Genomic DNA, 22,330 nt, shown 5'->3' on the forward strand with positions numbered 1-22,330 from the left:
TATAGATGGATGTCTAAGATGTCTCAACTATAAAGTCTAACTCATGGATCAATTCTTGAAAAACATATCCAAGCTAGCAGCGAAGGTGAATGCTGTCACGAAACTTGGATGGCATCACGAAACGTGGGTCGAAGAACCTTAGCCTAGTCTTTAAAGTTGTGAATGAATTTTGTTTTCTTCCGTAGAACTTGAGTTGCTTACCAAAATGAATAGCTGTTTGGTTGATTTGAATGGCGGACGTATGATGTTGATATATGATGTTAAAGAACCAACCCAGAAAGCAAGCCCTCCCATAAAGTGCTTAAAACCTGCGAAAGAACAAGCAGACCCATCCATTTCCCATCCAAATATCAACACCCACCATAAAAAACCATTCTCCACATCCTTTTTGGGACCCCTATTTACAAATTAATAATTTCATACGCCAAATCTAGTGATTAAAATGCAATGCAATGCCTATAACATTACACCATACTTTGGACATCAATGGAGTTGTGTTTCCCCCCTTGGTTAATTTAGATCGATCTCAACCTGCTCTGGATTTCCCCTTTCGGTTTGATTCCCCATAAGTTCCACCCCGAGCTGCCCTTTGTCTCCAGCACCAAATGCATACAACTTCCCCGACTCCGTCAGCGCGAAGGTGTGTGCATTCCAGTAAATTGAATTAGTGAGGCTAATCTGAACGACCCGCTCGCTAATTTGCTTCAGAGATCTTACTAGTTCCGGGCTTAAGATGCGCGGTTGCCGATTCCCCTGTACAATATCATCCATAAAAACATCCATTACTTGGCAGGATTCAGCAGAAAGAACCAACAGTCGTCTAGCTGATATGCTAGTTCATAATCAAGTACATTATGCATGGAAAGTGTCTAAATGATATCATTATAGTATATCAATCTAGAACTGTATCTGTTCTTAGCATGGATGTGTTAAAAAGGTATAAGAAAGCGAGACCTGCCCCCCGGGGACGTCGATGTTATGTCCGAGACTAGCAGATTCTCCACAACCGAAAGAATACACATCGCCATCGTCTGATACGACGAACGTTGTATAATCACCTGTAGCAACATGAACTGCTTTAACATTGCTTAATGCTTCCACTACCTTAGGGGAAGATTCACACTCCTCATTTCCATGACCCAGGCATCCATATCGGCCCCAACCCCACGTGCAAACTCGACCGTCGCGACCTACAACAGCTGTGTGCCAAGCACCAGCAGCAACCACAACTGGCTGGAAATTCAGAAGCTGGAATTGTTCAATGAGTCGTGGGTGTTTCTCATCGGTCCTTGAACCATGACCGAGCTTCCCGCCCAGTCCACATCCAACCGAGTATACCGACCTGACGTTTTGGAAAACATAGGATTGTGATTCATATGGTTGTAACGAGGTAAACATAGAGAAATGTTAAATGAAGATGGAGCTCACATTCCATTAGGATGACAAGCTAGAGCAAGAAGGTAGCAATATCCAGCAGCAATTTGAACAACTGGAGTGTTTTCTAACGCTCCCATCAGGGGCCGTGGTTCCAAGTCGTTCGGTTCGGTATGATGACCGAGCCTACCGTCACTCCCCCAAGAAAATGTATACACTCTACCTTCTCTTGATAATACTGCAGTGAAGAAGTTTCCAATTGCAGCTTGCACCACAAATATATCCTTCAGTGATTCGACCAACTTCGGCGTTGTAACAATTTGATCTCCTTGAGCTCCATGCTCAGCTTCACCGAATGAATCCTTGCCAAATGCATAAACACGCCCCGCGTCGCTGATTAACATTGTCCTTCCGGCCCCTACTGCTGCCTGAGTTATTCGAATTCCTTGCAGGGATCTGCAAGATCACGGTGTCCATTAATTTTTATACTACCTCTCTTGATATCAGGTGAAGAATTGTTGAAATTTTCGCAACCTGATAAGGCGAGGCCGTGATTCCTCTTCGGTGGTACCATGTCCAAGCTGACCAGAGCTGTTAGATCCAAAGGAGTAAACAGCTCCTTTCGACGTGACTGCAATGCTGTGACCGGGTCCTGCGATTGCCAGGGATTTTTCCCTTCTGCAACATGCTTCTCCAGCCACTAAAAACCTTAATACCAGTTTCCATGAGCCACCACATCTTTGCTTCAATGCTTGATGCTGTTCTTCTGTCATAGGTTTGAATATGGCTCTCTTTTGGCACATATCTAATGCAGCGAGTTCCGAAATCGATAATTCATAGTCAGGAGCAAATTTTGCAGGCTGTCTAAAGAACGAACACGTCACCTGCAATACGCACAGCCGAAATTAATCAGCAGCATTATCAATCCTGGAAAAGTAGAACAAGGGAAATGAAAAATCTTGCCTCTAACTTCGCAAGGTCTTGAGGATCCAAGTTACATGCTGTCAGGACATGAAGAACAATGGAGGGATTGGCAGCTAAGGGGAATTCGCCCGGGTCGGATTCCCCAAAGCAACGTCGTTTCGACAATGTCGATGTTGCATTTGAGACAATTGTAGAAACTGATTGATCAGGAATGCTATGGAATTGTATAGCCGCTGTTTCACTCGTCGTGGCATCCATGGGCACTGCCTAAGGCTTTGCAGTGCCCAAACTCGATCGAAGACGAGACTAAATCGCTGAGATTGCGAGAACATGAACAAAAAAATCACTACATTATTCAGTCCAGGCGATCTACTGTAAATCTAAAAGATTGAAGATATCATTATCTACCTAGTTTAACCAGATTATTCAACAAACTTCCACTCTTCAATCTACATCAGAAACAAAACAACGCCTGTATAAATTCCTCACAAGACAAAGAATATAACAAATGAAAAGGCAAAAAACTTCAATGGATTAATGGATGCTTTGAACTTGTTGATTGAAGAACATACAAGATTAGATCAGTTAACTACAACCAAACATGTTAAGAACAAAGCCCAAAGAAGCCACTCGATCAGTACAACTTGAGCTCAAGAACAGCAAAAACAAAGGCAAGTCAAAGAGAAGCAGAAGGGATAGCAGGAAACTATGAACAAAACAAAAGAAGGAAGACGATGATCATACAAATTGGGTCGGAGAAGAAGGCAAAGCTTTGTTAGGAAGAATACCAATCGTTGATGAATGGATATTCGAACACCAAAGAAACCCAAAAAGGAAAGGATTACCATAAGAGAGGAAGAACACCTATTCACGCAAACTCATTATAAGGAGCAAAAGTCAGAGATACCAACATGACCAAAAAATGATATCAATTAGTGAATGACCCAGAACAGGGTTTACAAATTTAACCATGCCCATCAATGATCATCCATGATTCTTTTCAGAAAACAAAAGATTTCCTCAGACCCAGATCATAAAATTTCCAGAAACTCAAAAGAAATCCACAAAATCCACAAAAATGATCATCGCAGATCGATCAGTAGTTATTCAGAAACGAAATTACATGTAAGTGGAAACCAGAATTTAGATCAAAGAATGGATGAAGACGAAGTGGGTTTTCCGATCAGATGCTTCTTCTTTTGCCACATGATGATGATGATGATGAATTAGAGGATGATTCAGGAATTTTTCTTCTCCCAAAGAAAATGAAAGGGAATTTCCTTTTATCTCGAGGAGTGAGAATGAATAATTCCTGCTTTTTTATTATCCTATGAGAGCCGTCTGCCTTCTTCTAAATCTATACGTTTTTAAAGAGATTAGTGAAAGAACTAATCCCTTTGCTTCCCATTATTTATAGTGTTTATCCTTTTTACACGTTTCCATTTTCATCGACTATTTTTTTTTTTTTATTTAAGTTCCACCCATTTGTGCCCTTTTTCTTTGACTATCCCAAATTATTTTTTTAAGTTTTTTTTTTTTTTTATGAATAATGGCAATCCCACACAGTTCAAAGAGCCATAAGAATAGGATTTTTAGTTGAAATTTACCTCTTTTTTCCCTTTCAACTACATTTTCACTCTTTCAAAGTGACACTGTGTGGGTTATTTCATTATTATTGAGGTGATTTTATTGGGAACCGTGTTAAGAATGAGATAGAAAATATAATTGGGAAGGTGTGTATTATCATTGATATTGATATCCTTTAAATAGGATACAAAAAGTACAAATGAGGAAAATATAAAATAATTTAATACCGATAATAAAATAAAATATACTCTAAATCAAATCATAAATGGAAGAATATTAAGATATAATATCTAAGATATATTCCATAAATAATATATCTCAACAAACCGACATTATTATTATTAAAGTTGTCTTGAAATATTTAGGTTAACATTTTTGCATTACTTCAAGAGAGGAAGAACTGTCACATCCTCACCATGCCCATACTCCAATAATTTCAAGTTTCCAAATACATTCTCTTCTTCATCTCTTTGTTCTTGAGTCCCACATGATTCAATTCATCTCAAGAATGGAACTTTAAGCAACAAAGCTAAAAGAGATCCAATGGGTCTTCTTAAAAAATCGTGAGAAACTACTAAAAACAAAGCTTTGGAGAGAAAGAAAGGATTATGGGTTTGCAATGCTAAGATGTGTGTCAGTGATGGTGGAATTATGAACTGAAAATGATTGACATTGGTTTACAAAGGCCTAACCGAACTGGATTGGATTAAAGTTCAGTGGGTTTCCTTCAAGAACGAACACTCAAGAACACCAATGGCAAGAAATAGAGCAGAACAGGGGATTCAGTACCAGTTCCATTGCTTTCATCTGCAATTCTTCGTTCCACTGGCCTCTTGATTTGGTTTGAGAGTAGAGTTTTCGACATAAATCCTTGATTTTAGGAGGAAATGGACGCGACCCAGATGCTAGAATTTCCTTAAACTTCATGGAAACTAGAAATGACGTGTGAGGAGAGATTTGAGACAAACTGGAAGAAGGGCTGAGGAAACAAGCAAATACTCTGTTTCCCATGAATGATTCTGACAGCAATCATTTGAAGCTGAAAAACCACAACTTTTTCTGTTTTCCCCCCCAAGTTATGATCATTCATAGCTATGAAGTTGTGTAAACATGGCGTTCTTCTGGGTTTCTTTAAACGAAGCCATTGAAGCATTTTAGGGAAACCACTCATTGCAACGCGATAACCCTTTTCTTCATGGATTCTTGCTTTTGTGAACACAAAGAAGCATATCAATCGAGTAGTTTCTTCCTTCTTCCACCTCCTTCATTGCTTCATCCATGGCCGCCAACGACAAGGCCAAATTCCCTCACTCCACCGGCGACCACCTCTGTTTTGAAGCGGTGGGCTGGAAGATAAAGTGGGCGCTGCTGAAGTTGAGCGATGAAAAACTTAGTGGAGCTCACAAGTATTTATTTTTATTTTCTACATTTAATCCTAAATCTTTATTCTCACAAAATATTAAAAAAAAATTAAAAATTACTTTATTTTAAACCATATAAATATTATTTTTTATATATATTTAAAACGTATATAATAATTTCCTATAATTATTAGGCTTCATTATTTTTTAAATTACATTTATTTTTACATAAAAAATCAACAATAATAATAAAATATTTTAAATTAGAAGAAGAAGATATTATGGATGAGGGATGAAAAATTTGAGGCTTGGAATTCCCGAAGCGCACCGTTTTGGATAAGAACACAATCCCTTCTCTCAATTTGATTGGCTCTCATTTCCCCCAAATTCTCACTTAAATCTCAAACCCTAATCCCTTCAATCTTCACTTTCCCTTCTTCAATGGCGGCAACAATGGCGACCATGGCGATCCTCAACGCCAAATGCTTCACCCCCAACAGAACCCCCCCACCACTCCTTCCCTCAATGCCCACAAGACCCCTCTCCCTCCCAATCCCCTTACCCAAATCTTCCCTCGCTGGATCCGCCATTGCCGGAGCAATCTTCTCCACTTTGAGCTTCACCGACGCCGCCTTCGCCGCCCAACAAATCGCCGATCTAGCCGAGGGCGACAACCGTGGGTTGGCTCTGTTGCTGCCGCTTATCCCGGCTGTGGCTTGGGTTCTCTTCAATATTCTTCAGCCGGCGCTGAACCAGATCAACCGGATGCGGACTGAGAAGGCGGTGATTGCCGGATTGGGTCTCGGCGGGCTGTTGGCGTCTGGGCTGGTGGGGACGCCGGAGGCAATGGCGGCGGAGGCTTCCAACGACGCGAGAGGACAGCTGCTGCTGATTGTGGTGGCGCCGGCGATTCTGTGGGTTCTGTACAATATTCTTCAGCCGGCGTTGAACCAACTGAATCGGATGAGGTCGGAGTGAAATGGTAACGGTGATATTCAAACACCTGTAATTTTAAATGCAACTCTCTCTCTCTCTTCTCATTTATAAATGAATCGTTCATGAAAGAAAATATGTAAATTATTCCAATTTTTTTAAAATTAGAAAAATTAAAAAATGGCTAATAAATTTTAAATTGTTTTAAAAGCATTCTTAAATAAATACTTTAAATTTGATTATTAGAAAAAGTAAATAAAATATTCCTTTAATTTTTTATACTAATTTTTTTACCATTAAAATATAAATATTTTTTTAAATATTATATTCGTTAAAATATCAGTCGAACTCAATAATTATACGAGCATATTGTACATGTATTTTAGAAAAGTGATTTAAGTACGGGAACAAAAATAGTTATACATTTTAGGAAAATTATTTAAATAATTAAGGTATTTTAGAAATAAATGTAGGATATTTTAGGAATAAATTGTCTGGTTTCTATTCTAAATACACTCGAGTATAGAAGGTTTTTATCCCAAGAAATCCTAAACAAAGTAGAGTATGGTAGTTTTTATAGGGTGTTTTGTAACTTTTTCTTGTTAGACGAACACGACTCTCCACAATGGTATGATATTGTCCACTTTGAGCGTAAGCTCTCATGGCTTTGCTTTAGGTTTTTCGAGAATGCCTCGTACCAATGGAGATAGTACTCTTTGATTATAAACCCATGATCATTCTCTAAATTAGCCGTAGGACTTTCATCCTCCAACACTTAAAATGTACGACTGTTTGCCAAAAAAATCAACAGGTCATCAAATTACCCATCAAATTTAAATGCCAGACATTAGAATGTACTATAGGGGGGATACGACCAGTTGTCAACTTCTCCCTACCCAAGGTTATATACTGTAAGTCGTTGTTATTTCTCTCTTACTTGCTTATATAACGTCTCTTTAAAAAATCTTTCTTTCGAAAATCTCTCTCTGCCCTCGTTTTCTAAAACTTTCTCTTAAAATCGAGGCTAGAGGCTCGAGCATACGTCGCTTGGCCGTAGGCGACGCAAGAACAAATTGGCTTAGCTCACTTGTTGTTGGAAAGTGAGTGCCACACAATCAAAAGTCCGTTGTCGAGTGTTGCAATTTGAACCTAATTTTTTTTAAAAAAAAATGTTATAATTTTAAATTTTTAATAAATTACCGCTCCAAATATGGGTTATAATTTTTATGAATTTGTGAAATTTTTTATACCAATTTCTGCATAATTAGTGAACATTATTTTTATTTATTGGCTTATTTTATTTTATTTATTTAAGAGACTTAGAGTATTATGTTTGAAAAAAGCAAGAGGAAGATGCTCGTTTGGCATATAATGAATGTTTTGAAATAATTAAAGCATAGTTTAGCTAATTAATTCACAAAATGTTTTGAAATAATTAAAGCATAGTTTAGCTAATTAATTCACAAAACCCAAAAGTCACGCCACTCCCTAATCCCATTAATATTGTTAATCTCTTATTTACTCCATAATCAACGCTTCCTTTAATGTTTCCTTCTTCATCAAAATTACCCATGATTTAAAAAAGAATCTAAATAAATATTAAAGTTATTATGAACTTGAACTAGCGTAACTCTTATTTATTTAGACGTCATATATATATATATACCCACTTCATAATTATTATGAGATACCGTCATTATGACGACGTTATTTAATAATGGTGCATTATTCTATTATACAAAATAATGAATTGAAATAAAAATAAAAAGCACTTAAATCCAAAACACTCATTGAATGAAAATTTAAAAAAAAAAAAAAAAAAAGTAATTAAAAATTGTCAATTATTAATAAATAAAGGGTAGAGGAGTGATATAAAAGCAAGGCATGTGCAGACATGTGTTGTCCAAATTCCCATGCAAAAATGCCCCAAATGACCAAAAAACCGCGCTTCCATCATTAATCCCCATTTTGCCACCCATCATTCTTCAACATTATAAATTCACGAATTTTATTTATTAATTTAATTTGATTTTTTTTAAAGTAATTAAAAAAATAAAAAGCTAACCCAATAAACCCATAAAATAGAAATTTAAGTTATAAATTCTATTCAAGTTATTCACTCCGGATATTATTCATTGATTCTCCACAATGGTATGATATTATCCACTGACTCTCCACAATGGTATGATATTATCTATTAACTCTCCACAATAGTATAATATTATCTACTAACTCTCCACAATAGTATGATATTATCCACTGACTCTACATAATGGTATGATATTATCCATTTTGGGCAGAAATTCTATGGCTTTGTTTTGGTATTCTCAAAGGCCTCATTCTTAGAGAAAATATTTATAAACTCAGGATCATCCCTAATTTGTTTTGGTATTCTCAAAGGCCTCATTCTTAGAGAAAATATTTATAAACTCAGGATCATCCCTTAATTAGGGATGTGGAACTTTCATCATCCCAACAGCTAACACTCACGACACAAAATAATATTCTTTCTTATTAAAAAAAAAAACCAATATATATATATATATATGTGTGTGTAATTTTATATAAAAAGTGGTCAACTTGGTGTAAGCATCTGTTTTGGTTTGTGCAGGTCTTTAGGGAAGAGGAAGAAGAAGAGCTCAGAAGGTTGCTTTTAGAGAGAGAGAGAGAGAGAGAGAGAGAGAGAGAGGGATTTTGGTTGCAGCTTTGTTGTGCAGAGATGAAAGGAATCCAAACAAAGCCTCTTCAGATATCTAAATACTTTGTGTTATCCCTATTTTTCTCTCTTCCATTCCTCCTCCTCCTCTCTCTCCGCCCTTACTACCACCGATTTTCCACTCCGGCCACCGACAATTCCACCCCACAACCCTCCGATTTAAGGATCCGACCCGGCTACACTTCCTACGACCGCTACATAAAGAAGCAGCTCAACAAAACCCTCGACCCGAAGCTCCGAAAGATATGGACCACCCGCGATTGGGACCGGAAGATCCAGGTATTCTCTAGATTCTTCGAGGGTTTGAAGGGGGAAGGGCTTCTGTCCGAGGATTCCAAAGCCCTTTGCATCGGGGCTCGGGTCGGTCAGGAGGTGCAGGCATTGAGGAAGATCGGAGTCTCGGATTCCATCGGAATGGACTTGGTGCCCTACCCGCCGCTCGTGATTGAAGGCGATTTCCACAACCAGCCCTTCGGAAACCACACTTTCGATTTCGAATTCTCCAATGTTTTCGATCACGCGCTCTACCCGGACCGATTCGTGGCGGAGATCGAACGGACGTTGAAGCCCGGCGGTGTCTGCGTCTTACATGTAGCGTTATCGGGACATACGGATAAGTACTCCGCCAATGATCTGCATAGTGTGAAGCCGTTGGAGGCTCTGTTCCGGAGATCGGCGGTGGTGCGCGTCGGGAAGATCGACGGTTTTGGATTGGACACGGAGGTCGTGTTCCGGAAAAGGAGGGACGCCATCCAACGGTCGTAATTCCTTGATTACTGTTATGATTTTTGTATTTACTTACGGAAGAAAAAAAAAAGAGTTTTAATTTATTTTATTTAATGATTAAAATTTGGGAAAATGTATTAGAAAAGAAAGGAAAAGAAAAAGGGAATACAGCTGGATTGAAAGAAACGGGTGAGAGGGTTCCAATTGGGCATTATATTATTAGTGGGTTAATTTATAATTATTTTTTGGGTTAATTATATGTGATTGGACCACTTTTGGATGACATGGCGTGGTCCCACCGCTAGGTCATGGACTTATTGCCTTTCCCACACATTCCTCCCTGTCCTCTTTCTTGTCCATCTGTCTTTTTTTTCCGTGTTTATTACCGTCTTTGGACGCGGTTTTTAATTCCATTTATTGGCTTATTTTAATAACTATAATTTTTTTTTTTTTTCAAATTAGGTTATAACACAATTTTATTTTAAAAATTATTATGAATATTAAGAATATTTTATGTTTATAATGTTAATGATCCTTGACTTGTTACATATCCACGATTTTGTCTGGATAAAAATTTTCACACTTTTATACAGAATGTTTTGTTTCTTTCCAACTGATATAAGATCTCACAATCCACTTCCCTTAAGTCTAGCATCCTCGCTGGCACATCTAATGACGGGCTCTAATATCAATCGTCTAGCAAATATTAAAGAATGTTTTGTTCCCCTCTCCAATCTCCAATCTCCCTTGGGGGCCTAGCATTTGGCTCTAATATCAGTTGTCTGTTTTGTTCCCCTGTCCAACCGATATACAATCTCACAATCCACCTCACTTGGGGGCCTAGCATCTGGCTCTAATATCATATGTTTAGCAGATATTAAAGAATGTTTTGTTTCCCTCCCCAACCGATATAGGATCTCACAATCCACCTCCCTTAGGAGCCTAACATCTTCGTGGCACATCTAGTTATCCTATTATTATTGTTATCGGCTAAGAAGAGATTTCCAAAATTTTTAAAATGGGTTCGAAGCATTGGATAGTTACATGCCATCTTTATGTAGCCCGAAGGTAAATGGGACCTGCATTAACACTAGTGCCCAGGATTAACATGAACATCAAGCAGAGGAATTCCACTCTAAACTACAATTGGATCAACCCTAATATGAAACTGATAGCATTCCTATCAGAAACAAGGCAGCAGTGCAACATGGACTTTATATGCTTTAACTCATAATGATTTTCCGAACCCGACTCGATCGAACTTATTGCTTAACTCAGGATGATATCATTTATTAGAAAACTTCATGTCACTCTCATGTGTCACTGCACACAGAGGGTAGCTTTGCAAGTAATTAGAACTCATGAGGGATGGAATGAAATTTTGTTCATAATCATGAAATATAGCAGCAAACCCATGGCTAGTTGATGGAGAAAAACTCATTTTGAAATAAAGATGTGATACAAACTCCAAAGTAATCACTGAAGGACACACGGTAAGAATCACAGATAAGCCAAGCAATTTGAGATCTGATGGCACAAACAGTTTTGAACACTGCTAAACAAATGTGATTAAGAAGTTTATTACAAGTGATTTTCATATAACCTTTTGAATGGCTTTACACTTAAATCAGTCATCCACATCCACAACCACGGATGAACGATTCTTCGAAAAGTTAAAGATTAGTAATCCTTTTTAGAAATTGAATGGATTCGGTCTTATACATACGCGAGGAAGGCAATAAAAAAAGGAAAGAAGATGAGTTCTTCTTTCTTTTATCACTTAGCTTAGGAGCTGTGCGAGATGAAAGTCTCATGCACGGTTTTGAATGAGAGAAAGAAGTGAGGAATCCTTTTTTCAACTCTGACTCTCCCACTTGATGCATAATTATTTTCGTATCGGGGGAGTCGCGGCTGATCTACCTCATGGACGATTTCGTCTAAGCTCTTTAATATATCTCTTAGTTCATATCAATGCTCTACATACGTGAGATCCCACGTCGGTTGGAGAGGAGAATGAAACATTCTTTATAAGGGTCTGGAAATCTCTCCCTAACAAACGCGTTTTAAAAACTTTAAGGAGAAGTCCGAAAGGGAAAGTCCAAAGAGGACAATATTTACTAGTAGTGGGCTTACAAATGATATTAGAACTAGACACCGAGCGATGTGCCAGAGAGGAGGCTAAACTCCGAAGGTGGTGGACATGAGGCGGTGTGTCAACAAGGACGCTGGGTCCTGAAGGAGGTGGATTGGGGGGTCTCACAAAGATTGGAGAAAGGAAGTAGTGCTAGAAACCAATATGATCCAGTCCATGTCCCTAACGTTTAAAAACTTTGAAAGGAAGCCCGAAAGGGTGTTTTGTGGCTTAAGGTATAGAAACCAATATGATCCAGTCCATGTCTATAAAGAAGGAAAAACAAATAAAGATCCCACTATTCTACGACATGAAACAAAATGAATGGTTATTGCACTCTTTTCAGATACTGAATCAATTAGTGAGGCTCTTTGTAAACAGGCAGCAACAAGACTCTGTCTAGAGTGTATAAACCTTAATGGGAGCATTTTCTTGACCAAAATGCATAAAAACAATGCTTGAATTGCCACTTTTATGTAGAAAAGCTCATAAACATATTACTGTACCTGAGACTGAAGATCAATCCCATTACCCTTGTGTTCAACATGAGGCAGTTGGAAGAGATCCATCCTTGATTTTGACAGAATCGGGTCCGAAACCCTTCTAAATTCTTCGTGCTTTGGACCCACCAAGATGAGATCAAGCACTTTTCTGAGAGCATTGAATAGCGAGGCCCTCGACAATACCATCGGTGGGTCCGGTCAGAAGCGGCCACGACCTGTATTTCATCAGGTCCATTGGGGGTCGGAGAAAATTAACACAAACCCATTTCAGAACAATCAAAGAGAAGTTTAGAATCGAGACAAGGGTTCCGAAAATCAGCGACCTAACTTTGTGGGGACGTACCTAAGTGACCCAATTTGTGGGGATGTTTCAAATGAATTGCCGAAATTGACTTGATTGCTAGGGGAAGAAATGCAGTGAACCCAACAATCAATGTAACCCGCCACGTCCTTGGCTCCATCATAGCCCCTTCTTCGTCGTCCAATTCATCTCTGAGTCTGACTTCGACAAAGAAATTGTTTATGGGGTAAGTCCCTCTACTCTCCCAAATTTGTGTTCATCCTTTGATTGTGTGTTTCTAGATAAGTCTTTGAATTTCTCTCATTTCCCTTTGATTGAAACTTTTAAACGTTGAGATTGATAATCCACTCTTTTTTGGATAGTACTGTTCCAAGACTAGTATTTGGCTGTTGAAACATCAATTGAGATGGGTAGAAGCCTTATTAGGGCTCGAGCCATCGGTGAAATATCGAAAGAGCTAGAATTTCTTATTTTTCGAAAGACATTGAGCAACAAGTTACTCTATGCTTTCTTGAGTGGAGTCTACATTTGATCGAGAGAGCTCCTCTCTTTGATTTCACGCATATTTTTATTAAAAATATTATTAAACTTTACATTTTGTCTAAAAAATATTTTTACAGTTAGTTGGATATGAAAACTCTCAGTTCTCTATTTAAAAAATACTCTTGAACTTAAAAGGATTTAAATATAACCTTTTAACTTTAGGGTATTTCAAAAATATTTTAATTTTCAAAACTTTCCATAATACTCTTAAATCTTTTTTTAAAAAAAAACTAAAATATATATATATATATATATATATATTTTTTTACTTCAAAAATATCTTATCAATACAATGTTTTTAAAATACTCATAATTATAAAAAATAATATTAACAAATTTAAAGATAATTTATTAGGGGTTCATAAATGATGTTCGTTCATATATTTATCGTAAAAAAAAATGTTGTGTATCATTGAAATAAAGTAGTACCAACTTCCATCTAAAACTAATGATAATGAGTTGAGACGAGTTGAGGCATTTTTTTTTTTTAATTTAAAGGTGCTATCAAAACTTTTGAAAATTTAGGAATATTTTAGATAAACTAATTAGGTGCCGTGATCATCCAATTTAAAACATTAATAAACCTTTTATTATTTAAATTGGATAAACATACCCATTTTAATCAAATTTTCAATTAAGTGAGCATAAAATAAATTAAGAATAATTGACACTTTTTTTTTTTTTTTTTTTTGGTTTAAAATAAGAGGTTTAGTATTATTAGAAAAAAAAACCATATTTTTAGGTACATACATTTGGCGAATCACACAAATTTGAAACCACTTGTTTTTTTTTTTTGTTACAAATGGGAAATGAGTTATAGCTCATTGCCCCTATTTAAGACATAATTGCAAACCTTTTTTATTTTTTTTGTCAGCAAATTATTAATATTCACATTAAATGCTGTAACCATTTAATTTAGTAATAATGGACTTTATGAGTCCTAAGCTTTTCATTTGAAATATGAAATAAGATATGGTTGAATTATTATTTTCGTGGCTATCTATCCACCATAATTTTAGTTTCATTTCTTAATCATTTTCGTAAAATATGGTTGAATTATTATTTTCGTGGTTGTATACCGACCATAATTTTAGTGTCATTTCTTAATCATCGTACCAAACTCTTTAATTGAAATTATTAAATGCAAAAAGTTATTTATAAAATAAGGACTAAGTTCCACTTTTTCGCATTTTTTTAAATAGAATTAACGTCTTTTTTTATTGAATCACGCTCGGATTGAGAGGACATTAAATAATTGATAGGTCACAGGACGTGAATGAGCTTGGCAACATTGAAGTCAAGCAAACCATATTATATCACCTTATTGAACAACTCATCACATTCATAACTATTACAATGTAGTTGCAATACAACAGTAGCCTTCACAGAGTTGCTTTTATTCTTGTTTGTAACCTTCAATCCCTTTCATGGCGTCCAATCCCTTACTCCTCCTATGCAAGCCAATGGACAGTCGCCACGCGTCGAGCGCTGCCTCCGGGAGAAGACGAGCAAAGCACCATTGGAGCGAGTGAGCCCAGTAAGGGGTGCATCGTGGCTCGTATCCAATTCTGTGAATTGCAGCACTCACATAGTCATCGGCTGATGGAATGAACAGCGACGCTCTGCTCACCGACGCCACTCTCGACGCCATTTCAGTTGCCACATACAATGGCACCTGGATTTTTTTAAAAAAATCACACAAAAATTTCAGCTTTCAGCCGAGTTGTAACAAAATGAGTTCTTGTTATACTAACCTGACACTGCACATCAATTCCCCAATGCTTGTATTCCACATGTAGAGATCTTGAGAGTTGGTCCACGTACCTGAATACAACAAAAGAACCCATCAGAATCTGTCATCAACCAAAAAAAATTAATTAATTTCTATAGATCAAAGTTTCTGAGCTTTTCGACCATCCCATAATCAGAAAACTGAAGGTTTTAACTTAGCAGTGGAAGTGGGAATCGATGTGTGGTTGGAACAAAGAGTTGGGTTTCATTAAATATGTGGGGATCCCACATTGGTTGGAGAGTTGGGTTTCAAGTTTCTCCCTAATAGACGCATTTCTAATAGACGCATTTTAAAAGCCTGGAGGAGAAACTTGAAAAGAAAAGCCCAAAGAGGACCATATTTGCTAGCGACGGCCATAACAGTCAATGGCACGTTCTTCTAATACAAACTGAACCCATCTGTCAAACCTGTACCTGTACTTTCTTAATCTCAAAATGCAGAGAAGTTAAAAGTTTCTCAAAGTTGGTTTGGCAGGAAGACATGGGCAGTTGCTGAGCCACATCTCATTAATCAGTTCTTCTGAAGTGATAGAAAGAGATGGGCTTTTTTTCCTCAAATTTTCTTGATTTCTTTTCCTTCCCTGATTATGAGTTCCTGATAACTTGAAGTAAAAAGAACAAGCACAAGAACAAGAAAATAAACTGAAGAAGAAAGATGGGAACTTGATTACTTACGCCTTTGTAGCAGCATAGATTGCGTAGAGAGGATGAGAAGGAACAATAACAGCAGCTCCAGAGCCAATATTCACAATAGCTCCTCTGTTCTTAGTAATCATCTTTGGCAAAACAGCTTTGGTAACCCAAGTAGTGCCCTTCACGTTCACTTTAAGAACATTCATCCAGACTTTCTCATCCACTTCATGGAAAAAACTGGCGTTTGGATATGTAATCCCCACGTTGTTTATCAGAACCCCCACGTCCAAATCTTGAATCACCTTCTTAAACTCTGCCATACCAGCACTAATATCATCTTCTGTGAAGTCCAGTTCGATGATCTTTACCTTTGTATTAGGAAACTGAGATCGGATATCCTTAGAAACTGCCTTCAGCCTGGTGGAGCTTCTGCTCACCAGTATAAGGTTGAGGCCGGCTCTGGCCAGCTGAAAGGCAAATGACTTGCCAATGCCATCAGTGGCTCCGGTGACAACTCCCCAAGAGCCATAGTATCTCAGATCCTTGGAGGGTCTGAGAAAGACTCTGAAAACCCATTGAACAACAGTGGTGGAGTGGCTGAGAATGGTGAAGAAACCAAGCAAGGAGAGGAGGAGAAGCCAAATGGGCTGAGTGGAGAGTAACAGAAAGAATGTCTCCCTCATTGTGTGCATAATTCGCTTTCTCCTCCTCCTTTTATTTTCCCTGCCTTCGCCTCACTTTCATGGTCATAACTGGTTCCTTAATAACAAGAGAGAGAGAGAAAGAGAGAGAAAATAGGAGGGTAGAGACTAGAGAGAGCAGAGAAAGGAAACTCTGTTTGCCTACCCACTTCGTACGAACGGTCATTTTCATTAATTCGTTACTCGAAATTTATACAAACCTCTTCAACCAAAACAAAAAAAGTGCTTCCATTTGTATGGATGCTAAAGAAATGAAGTGGGACTTACAAATGTTAAAAGACCGAAGAAATGTTCTTATGATGTTTGTGGTTTTGCCTTCCAAGATTAAATAATACTCTAAATATGAACAAGGCCACCAACCATACGACATTAGAGGTAAAATCAGAGAGAAAACTGACACAGAGCTTCCTTCCTGGATATGTAACTAATGAAATTACAACTGTCCTGTTGGAGTAATTTCTGAAGTTGGAGTAATTTCTTCAAACAAAATTAGAGATGGTTCAAATGTACAGAGTTAAGGAGTAAATGCCATCAATGGTTCATAAGTGCAATAAAAAAGTTGAAGACAACTTTATGAAATTTATGATCGATCTTAAATTTTGTACCTAGAAGTTGGAGGGTTCTTGAAAAACTAAATGGGTCTAGTTCGTGATTCAGTCCTTCCACCTGTCCATTTTCAGTGCTTTATTTCATCAAAAGTTACCATATTTCCTGCAAGATAAAGAAATCGCCGATGTCATAACTCCTTATGAGAAGGACCACTACATTATCAAACCCAAGATGATAACTCTGCATCCTCCGTTACATTAATTGCTCACAGTGCATCCCCTCAGTTACCGTTTACATCGTGTGAAGGTCGTAAAACATAATGAAGACAAACTTTTGTTTTATTTCTTTAACAGATGAGGGCAATCACATGATTTATCTGCCCCATCACTCCGCTTTCAACTCTGAGCTTGCCTTGCTGTTAACGTGGGGAGAGATAAATGACAAACACTTTTAGTTCTCTGTCAACTTCATTCCGTTTCGAGGCTAGAAGAAGGAAATGCACTTCAGCTATGAACCAATTAATAATCTTGAGATGTAAAGGCAGCAACAATGAGGGATCTGTTGATTTCAAATCCTAGGACCTTAGTGGTCCGAGTAGTGAGTACTATCATGGCCAGCGCCCTTTGGACATTGCTCTTGGTGGAAAAGATCATCAGCGCCTTGTACAGAACTCAGTCTAGGAGAGAGGTTCCAACTCGTTATCTGTTCAATCTCTCGCCCATTTGATCTCATACTCGTTTCTTCTTTTAACTTCAGAAAGAACATTGACGACCAGAAATCTTTTGCCAAATTCTTCAATGGAAAAAACAGAACAAATACAGAGACGTGATGGAATTGAAAGGGTGGAAAATGAAAGTGATAGGTGCAATAGAAATATTTACCATCTTTATCAACTGTATCAGCTCATTTAGTGCGTTATTAAAGAGATTAGGATCAGCCAGATCAGAAGTCGTCAAAATCTCTTGACGGCATCGGTGAGAAATGTTCACCTCCATTGTTGCACCTGTTGGATGAATGGAATATGCCACTTTGAATAAAAACAGAGCTCATTTTTAAGTTCAAAAGTGAAAAAGCCTAAATAAAATCAAGTTTCATCCTTGTTGATCGTTCCGTCCCCACACAAAAGAGAACAAAACAAAAAATCATGAGTTTAGGTTTTATATAAAATATGACAATGACCAAATATAAAGCATATAACGCTGATTTTTTTATTTTTAATTAATTTTTTTTTTTTAAAGGTTAAAGGAGTTTGAATAGTTTTAAGAATAAATAACATCAAAGTGAGTAGAGTGACACTATGTGAGTAGGTAGGAGGTTAATGCTAGTGGAAAGTATGTACTCTAGACAACCGTTCACTGTTTTCAACATTATAACTGAAATCACAATGACCAAACATTTAAGAATTATAACGACTAAAGAAAGAGTTATTTTTGAGCCCCCCTCAGCTGAAAATTAGTTCATCTTCAAAAGGAGTCGCATCTTCAACGTATTCCAATAAAAATAAAAACTTCTACTCTACTTGAAAGCATACATTATAATGAAACTTAAGGTTGAAAAAGAGCATTACTGGTTAAGTTTCAAATAGATCCAAGTGCACGAACCTGGACTTATGTAGTTGTCAATTATATGTCTTGCCATATAGATTCTTCTCACAGGGTCATCCAGAGGCAGTTTTCCTAGCTCATGCACTTCGTCATAAAAGTGCACGTTCTCCCCAGCTAAGCAACTGCAATTGAGAAAGAAAAAGAATATAGTAGCATGGTAAAATCTCTAGTAATTAAACCCTCTAAGTTTTTTCTAGAAGTTGAAAGAAAACAACCTCGAAGAGTTTTACATGAAAAAGAGTTGTAAGGAAGCAGATAACTGAACAAAGACAAAATATGTTGAATAGCCCAAGGCACACAAAAACACAAGTAGAAATAGATTGGCTCAGGTATTTCAAGGAATCTGAGTACTCCTTGAACCAAAAGCTTGACGCAAACTCCCACCTGTGTTCTCTCCCTCTCTCATCACCTCTTCCCTCTACTCATATAAAAAACCTTCGATACTAACAAATCCCCCCAACAAAGTCAAGGAAAACAAACTCCTCAATCATAGTGCGCATTCAAACAAATTAATTACTGATACCATCTTCAAGTTGAATCTTCAACTTTTTTCGCTCTCTGTTACAGGAAAATACAAGAGTATAATTAATACCTGTCAGCAAAAGCCATGAATGACTGACGAAATCTTTTGTTCAGAAGTAATTTCTCCAGTGGTTCATTAGGATCCATGACTATTTCTGGTTCCCTTTGTAGTAACAATCCACTATCTGGTATGCCCAGAGCCTGACCCATTGAGTCATACTCAAGGCTTTCCCTTTTTCTCAAACTGATTTGAGAAAGCAGCGGTTGTGAGCTTGATATAGAGAAGAAGGTCAGCACAAGAATACTTGCCTGTGAAATATGCCTGGGAAATGTTAGGTAAATTGGCATAAGACTTGAAAAATGACCGAGGCTACAAGTGAAATACTAATACCATCTTATATTTGGAAGCAAGGTACCAAAAAAAATATTCTTCTTTGCTGGTTAGGACGGGGAGAAGAAAATGAGTAAAGCAGCACAGATGCCATACCGTGACTAATAGCAGAAATCTAGAGGCAACTTGGAGTCCTAAGATCTCTTCATGGATTTCATTCGTAATATAGGCAGAAAGCCAAACTCCTGGAAGAAAAAACAAATGAAAAATTAACCCCAAGTTTTGTGTCTTACAGTATTTAAGCATATATTTACTTTGGACAAGAGAGCTTGCCAGTTAATAGAATGGACTGTAAATTCTTCTTTATATTAATTAGGTTTTATAATAAAAGACGATCATTGACGATTTGGGGAAAATACAAGGTAAATATGAACAAAATGCCACTAAAAAATTCAAAGATGTAACAGAAGCCTTTTTAAGTGTGAGATGCAGTAAAGCAAAATTATCCTCTGAATCTAGGTCTTATGTGCTTTTTCAAAAAAAAAACAAAAACAAAATCAAAATTTTTTCCTTGAAGGTGCAGATTGAAAATGTAAATACTTTTTATTTGGACGAGAAGATAATGAAACTTTTAGGGAAAAAGGCTCTCGTAAGAGATTGCTTTTATAAAAATGAAGAATTTTGAAGGATACTTTACTGTGCCTCTGAGAAACAAAGAAATTAAGAATGATTTCAATTCAATCCCTTCAAGTTAAAACAGCAATAATCATGTTACATTGACCAAAAGCCTTAATTTCAAGCCTATCTCAGCAGAAGTAGAAGATAATTATCGGATATTGTCTGTTTGACCCTATTTGACTGTCGCCTATTAAGTTTTCATGTTCCATTAGCTGAGGTTTGGTATACAAACAATAAAAAAAATTTCTTCATCATGAACTATGCTAATCAAAGAAGAAGAAAAAAATCAGAACCCCTACATACCAATAGAAGATGCTGAGACTATTACTCCCTTCCACAGATCTCGAAGTTCATCAAACCTGAACTCTATGTGACGAACAGCCCATGTAAGTACAATTAAAGTGGCAACATATAGGATATGGAGAGACATGATTGGAGCAATCCACTGAGGACGCATGTGACACCTGTAATTTAGAGGCTTCTTGACATTGATAACTGCAGCCAAAAATGAAACATTCTTGTTTCCGTAACTTTCTCATCAGAAATTACAAAAAGAATATCATGAACTGGTATTATATCTACATCATGTATACCATATATTGTGGAAGATAAAATATTTCCGTCAAGTAAGTGAATGAAGTTGATGTTTCGTGCACAATGGTTCTAAAGTAATTAAGTTAATTATTTTAGTGCTCAAACAAGAATACATAACATATATAAATTCCAAATAAAAAGGACTCTCACATGTAGCCCCGGAAATCCATGGCAATAGAATAAGTGGAAGGAAGATGTATGTTTTGACGGGTGGTAGACGACGCCTGAATCAAAATTCAAATCCGAAAGAATGTTAGAAACCATTAGAAAGGGAGGGGGATAGAAGAATCTCTGAGCTTTCTAGTCCTCTATTCCATAACCTATAATCTACTTACTTTACAAAAATGTAATATAGTTGGAAGGTCTGTGTTATGCGACTGCTCAGCAGCAAACCAAATCCAAGGGGACCTTCAATCCACACTGAAGCAAGAAATGGAAAATAAAACTTGGGAAGAAAGTAATCACAAACATTTAAGAACTCTATTTGATATGGAGTTTCTAAATTCTAATGATGAAAAAAGTATTGAAACCTGCCCAAATATAGCAAGACCGCCACCTTCGCCTCTTTAATTTGAGGAAACTTAGAGATATCTGAACAGAGAGACAGAAAAGTTGCATAAATTACACCTCGAATCGCGAAATGGAAAAAAGATGGAGGAATTACATATAGTTTCATAGCCTACCACAATTGACAGCAGAAGATTGAGGCTAGCAAAAACTTGAATTACTGGAATCCAAAAACGGCTGCCTTTGGGAAGAGGAATTTTATAAATCACGTATGGTAATATCGATCGAAATATCAGCCTGAAAGCAAGAATGTGGGATAATGTAAAGCCCGATTCACACAGACAAATTAGCAATGAAACAACAGGAGCAAATGTGGGAAGCGCTTAGCCTTCAACGAGCAACTAGCTCAGTTCTAATGGGTAATACTGCATAGCGCACTCATCAACAATGAAGAAGAACCAATTAGTCAACAAGAAAATAAAGATATATTCCATTTATTTAGAAGAAATGACGTTCCATGTAAACGAACTAAAACCAAATTCATCCATGAAAAGATAGAAGTTGGACTGAGAGAGAGGAAAGAGAGATATAATGAACTCAGCTTCGAATTAAATGATCAAATACTAAAAGAAAACAACTCAGACAAGCCAGGATTCACTAGAACCCTCTCCAATGGACCAAAAACTCATGGAGAGGAGAACACAACTCAAACACCAGGGCCGCAATGGAACGAACGCTCCCAACTCGTTGAAGAACAGAGTGTAATAGGAACAAAAAGAAGAACACATAGGATCGTTTCAAGTTAAAAAGCGAGCAGCAACCAAATTTACGCATGAGGGTTGAGAATCAACAAGCAAATCACTTCATAACTGGCAGAATCAGGAACAAAGAATCAATCAAAGAGCAAAAGAAAGAAACTCACAAAGTCATACAAACAGCAGCAAAAGCTATCGCGACGTAATCGCTGGGGCAGCCACCTTCGACGGCACAAAGCGCCATTTTGCTACTGCTTTTGCATCCGTTCAGACAAATACCTTTCTTCCTTTGATGCAACGAATCAACAACTTGAAGAAATCATTCTGATCCATGAGAAAATTTCGACATCATCAGGTCATTCTCGTTCAATCCTTTTCTCTTCGCAAAATTCGATTAATGACTGTTATTGTTACTTCGAGAGGCGTCTTCGTTTTCACTTTGCAGAGTCCACTGCCACGTCATACTGAAGTTTGACTAAAAGCTTATATTGTCGAGTATTCAAATTCATTTTATTGACTAAACTAGGGATGATGTGCTGACGTGTCTTGCTCTAGACGACATGTCG

At 37.3% G+C, this 22,330-nt stretch overlaps 5 protein-coding genes across 8 annotated transcripts; 2 read left to right on the forward strand and 3 right to left on the reverse strand.

The window, feature by feature from the left end:
- Nucleotides 1-298: 298 nt before the first annotated feature.
- On the reverse strand, nucleotides 299-3,669 carry LOC111795660 (ultraviolet-B receptor UVR8). 4 transcript variants are annotated; one of them, XM_023678213.2, is made up of 7 exons: nucleotides 3,422-3,669; nucleotides 2,707-2,747; nucleotides 2,338-2,612; nucleotides 1,909-2,258; nucleotides 1,429-1,830; nucleotides 955-1,342; nucleotides 299-753 (listed from the first exon to the last, which is right to left on the reverse strand). In XM_023678213.2, the coding sequence occupies exons 3-7, from the start codon at nucleotides 2,554-2,556 to the stop codon at nucleotides 511-513; spliced, it is 1,602 nt and encodes a 533-aa protein (XP_023533981.2). In that variant the 5' UTR covers nucleotides 2,557-2,612; nucleotides 2,707-2,747; nucleotides 3,422-3,669; the 3' UTR covers nucleotides 299-510. The 4 variants fall into 4 exon arrangements, with proteins under 4 accessions (XP_023533981.2, XP_023533989.2, XP_023533996.2 ...); XM_023678221.2 differs by having other exon boundaries at nucleotides 2,871-3,669; XM_023678228.2 differs by lacking the exon at nucleotides 2,707-2,747.
- Nucleotides 3,670-5,646: 1,977 nt separating this feature from the next.
- On the forward strand, nucleotides 5,647-6,267 carry LOC111776602 (photosystem II reaction center proteins PsbY, chloroplastic-like). Its single transcript, XM_023656001.2, has one exon. The coding sequence runs from the start codon at nucleotides 5,688-5,690 to the stop codon at nucleotides 6,222-6,224; it is 537 nt and encodes a 178-aa protein (XP_023511769.2). The 5' UTR covers nucleotides 5,647-5,687; the 3' UTR covers nucleotides 6,225-6,267.
- A 2,480-nt stretch (nucleotides 6,268-8,747) lies between these two features.
- Nucleotides 8,748-9,875, forward strand: LOC111781163 (uncharacterized). Its single transcript, XM_023661619.2, has one exon. The coding sequence runs from the start codon at nucleotides 8,899-8,901 to the stop codon at nucleotides 9,658-9,660; it is 762 nt and encodes a 253-aa protein (XP_023517387.1). The 5' UTR covers nucleotides 8,748-8,898; the 3' UTR covers nucleotides 9,661-9,875.
- Nucleotides 9,876-14,390: 4,515 nt separating this feature from the next.
- On the reverse strand, nucleotides 14,391-16,786 carry LOC111781144 (very-long-chain 3-oxoacyl-CoA reductase-like protein At1g24470). Its single transcript, XM_023661595.2, has 3 exons — nucleotides 15,566-16,786; nucleotides 14,854-14,923; nucleotides 14,391-14,774 (listed from the first exon to the last, which is right to left on the reverse strand). Exons 1-3 carry the CDS (start codon nucleotides 16,213-16,215, stop codon nucleotides 14,496-14,498), a joined length of 999 nt encoding a protein of 332 aa, XP_023517363.2. The 5' UTR covers nucleotides 16,216-16,786; the 3' UTR covers nucleotides 14,391-14,495.
- A 157-nt stretch (nucleotides 16,787-16,943) lies between these two features.
- RGS1 (REGULATOR OF G-PROTEIN SIGNALING 1) lies at nucleotides 16,944-22,188 on the reverse strand. Its single transcript, XM_023661584.2, has 11 exons — nucleotides 21,932-22,188; nucleotides 21,186-21,306; nucleotides 21,033-21,093; nucleotides 20,838-20,922; nucleotides 20,653-20,726; nucleotides 20,212-20,403; nucleotides 19,387-19,475; nucleotides 18,970-19,208; nucleotides 18,375-18,499; nucleotides 17,655-17,776; nucleotides 16,944-17,565 (listed from the first exon to the last, which is right to left on the reverse strand). Exons 1-11 carry the CDS (start codon nucleotides 22,006-22,008, stop codon nucleotides 17,356-17,358), a joined length of 1,395 nt encoding a protein of 464 aa, XP_023517352.2. The 5' UTR covers nucleotides 22,009-22,188; the 3' UTR covers nucleotides 16,944-17,355.
- Between the last annotated feature and the right edge of the window lie 142 nt (nucleotides 22,189-22,330).

The sequence above is a fragment of the Cucurbita pepo genome, chromosome 1, assembly GCF_057944985.1.
Source record: "Cucurbita pepo subsp. pepo isolate OVF chromosome 1, ASM5794498v1, whole genome shotgun sequence".
Taxonomy (NCBI): domain Eukaryota; kingdom Viridiplantae; phylum Streptophyta; class Magnoliopsida; order Cucurbitales; family Cucurbitaceae; genus Cucurbita; species Cucurbita pepo.

Coding starts and splice junctions, on each gene's coding strand:
- RGS1 (XM_023661584.2), bottom strand. CDS start 22,008: ATGGCGCTTTGTGCCGTCGAAGGTGGCTGCCCCAGCGATTACGTCGCG. Junction 21,307..21,931: donor GCTGCTGTTTGTATGACTTT/GTGAGTTTCTTT, acceptor TCTTGCTTTCAG/GCTGATATTTCGATCGATAT. Junction 17,566..17,654: donor TGATACAGTTGATAAAGATG/GTAAATATTTCT, acceptor TTTCCATTGAAG/AATTTGGCAAAAGATTTCTG.
- LOC111795660 (XM_023678228.2), bottom strand. CDS start 2,556: ATGGATGCCACGACGAGTGAAACAGCGGCTATACAATTCCATAGCATT. Junction 1,831..1,908: donor TCACGGCCTCGCCTTATCAG/GTTGCGAAAATT, acceptor GTGATCTTGCAG/ATCCCTGCAAGGAATTCGAA. Junction 754..954: donor TCGACGTCCCCGGGGGGCAG/GTCTCGCTTTCT, acceptor GATATTGTACAG/GGGAATCGGCAACCGCGCAT.
- LOC111781144 (XM_023661595.2), bottom strand. CDS start 16,215: ATGCACACAATGAGGGAGACATTCTTTCTGTTACTCTCCACTCAGCCC. Junction 14,924..15,565: donor ATCTATGCTGCTACAAAGGC/GTAAGTAATCAA, acceptor TGTTGTATTCAG/GTACGTGGACCAACTCTCAA. Junction 14,775..14,853: donor GAATTGATGTGCAGTGTCAG/GTTAGTATAACA, acceptor AAAAAAATCCAG/GTGCCATTGTATGTGGCAAC.
- LOC111781163 (XM_023661619.2), top strand. CDS start 8,899: ATGAAAGGAATCCAAACAAAGCCTCTTCAGATATCTAAATACTTTGTG.
- LOC111776602 (XM_023656001.2), top strand. CDS start 5,688: ATGGCGGCAACAATGGCGACCATGGCGATCCTCAACGCCAAATGCTTC.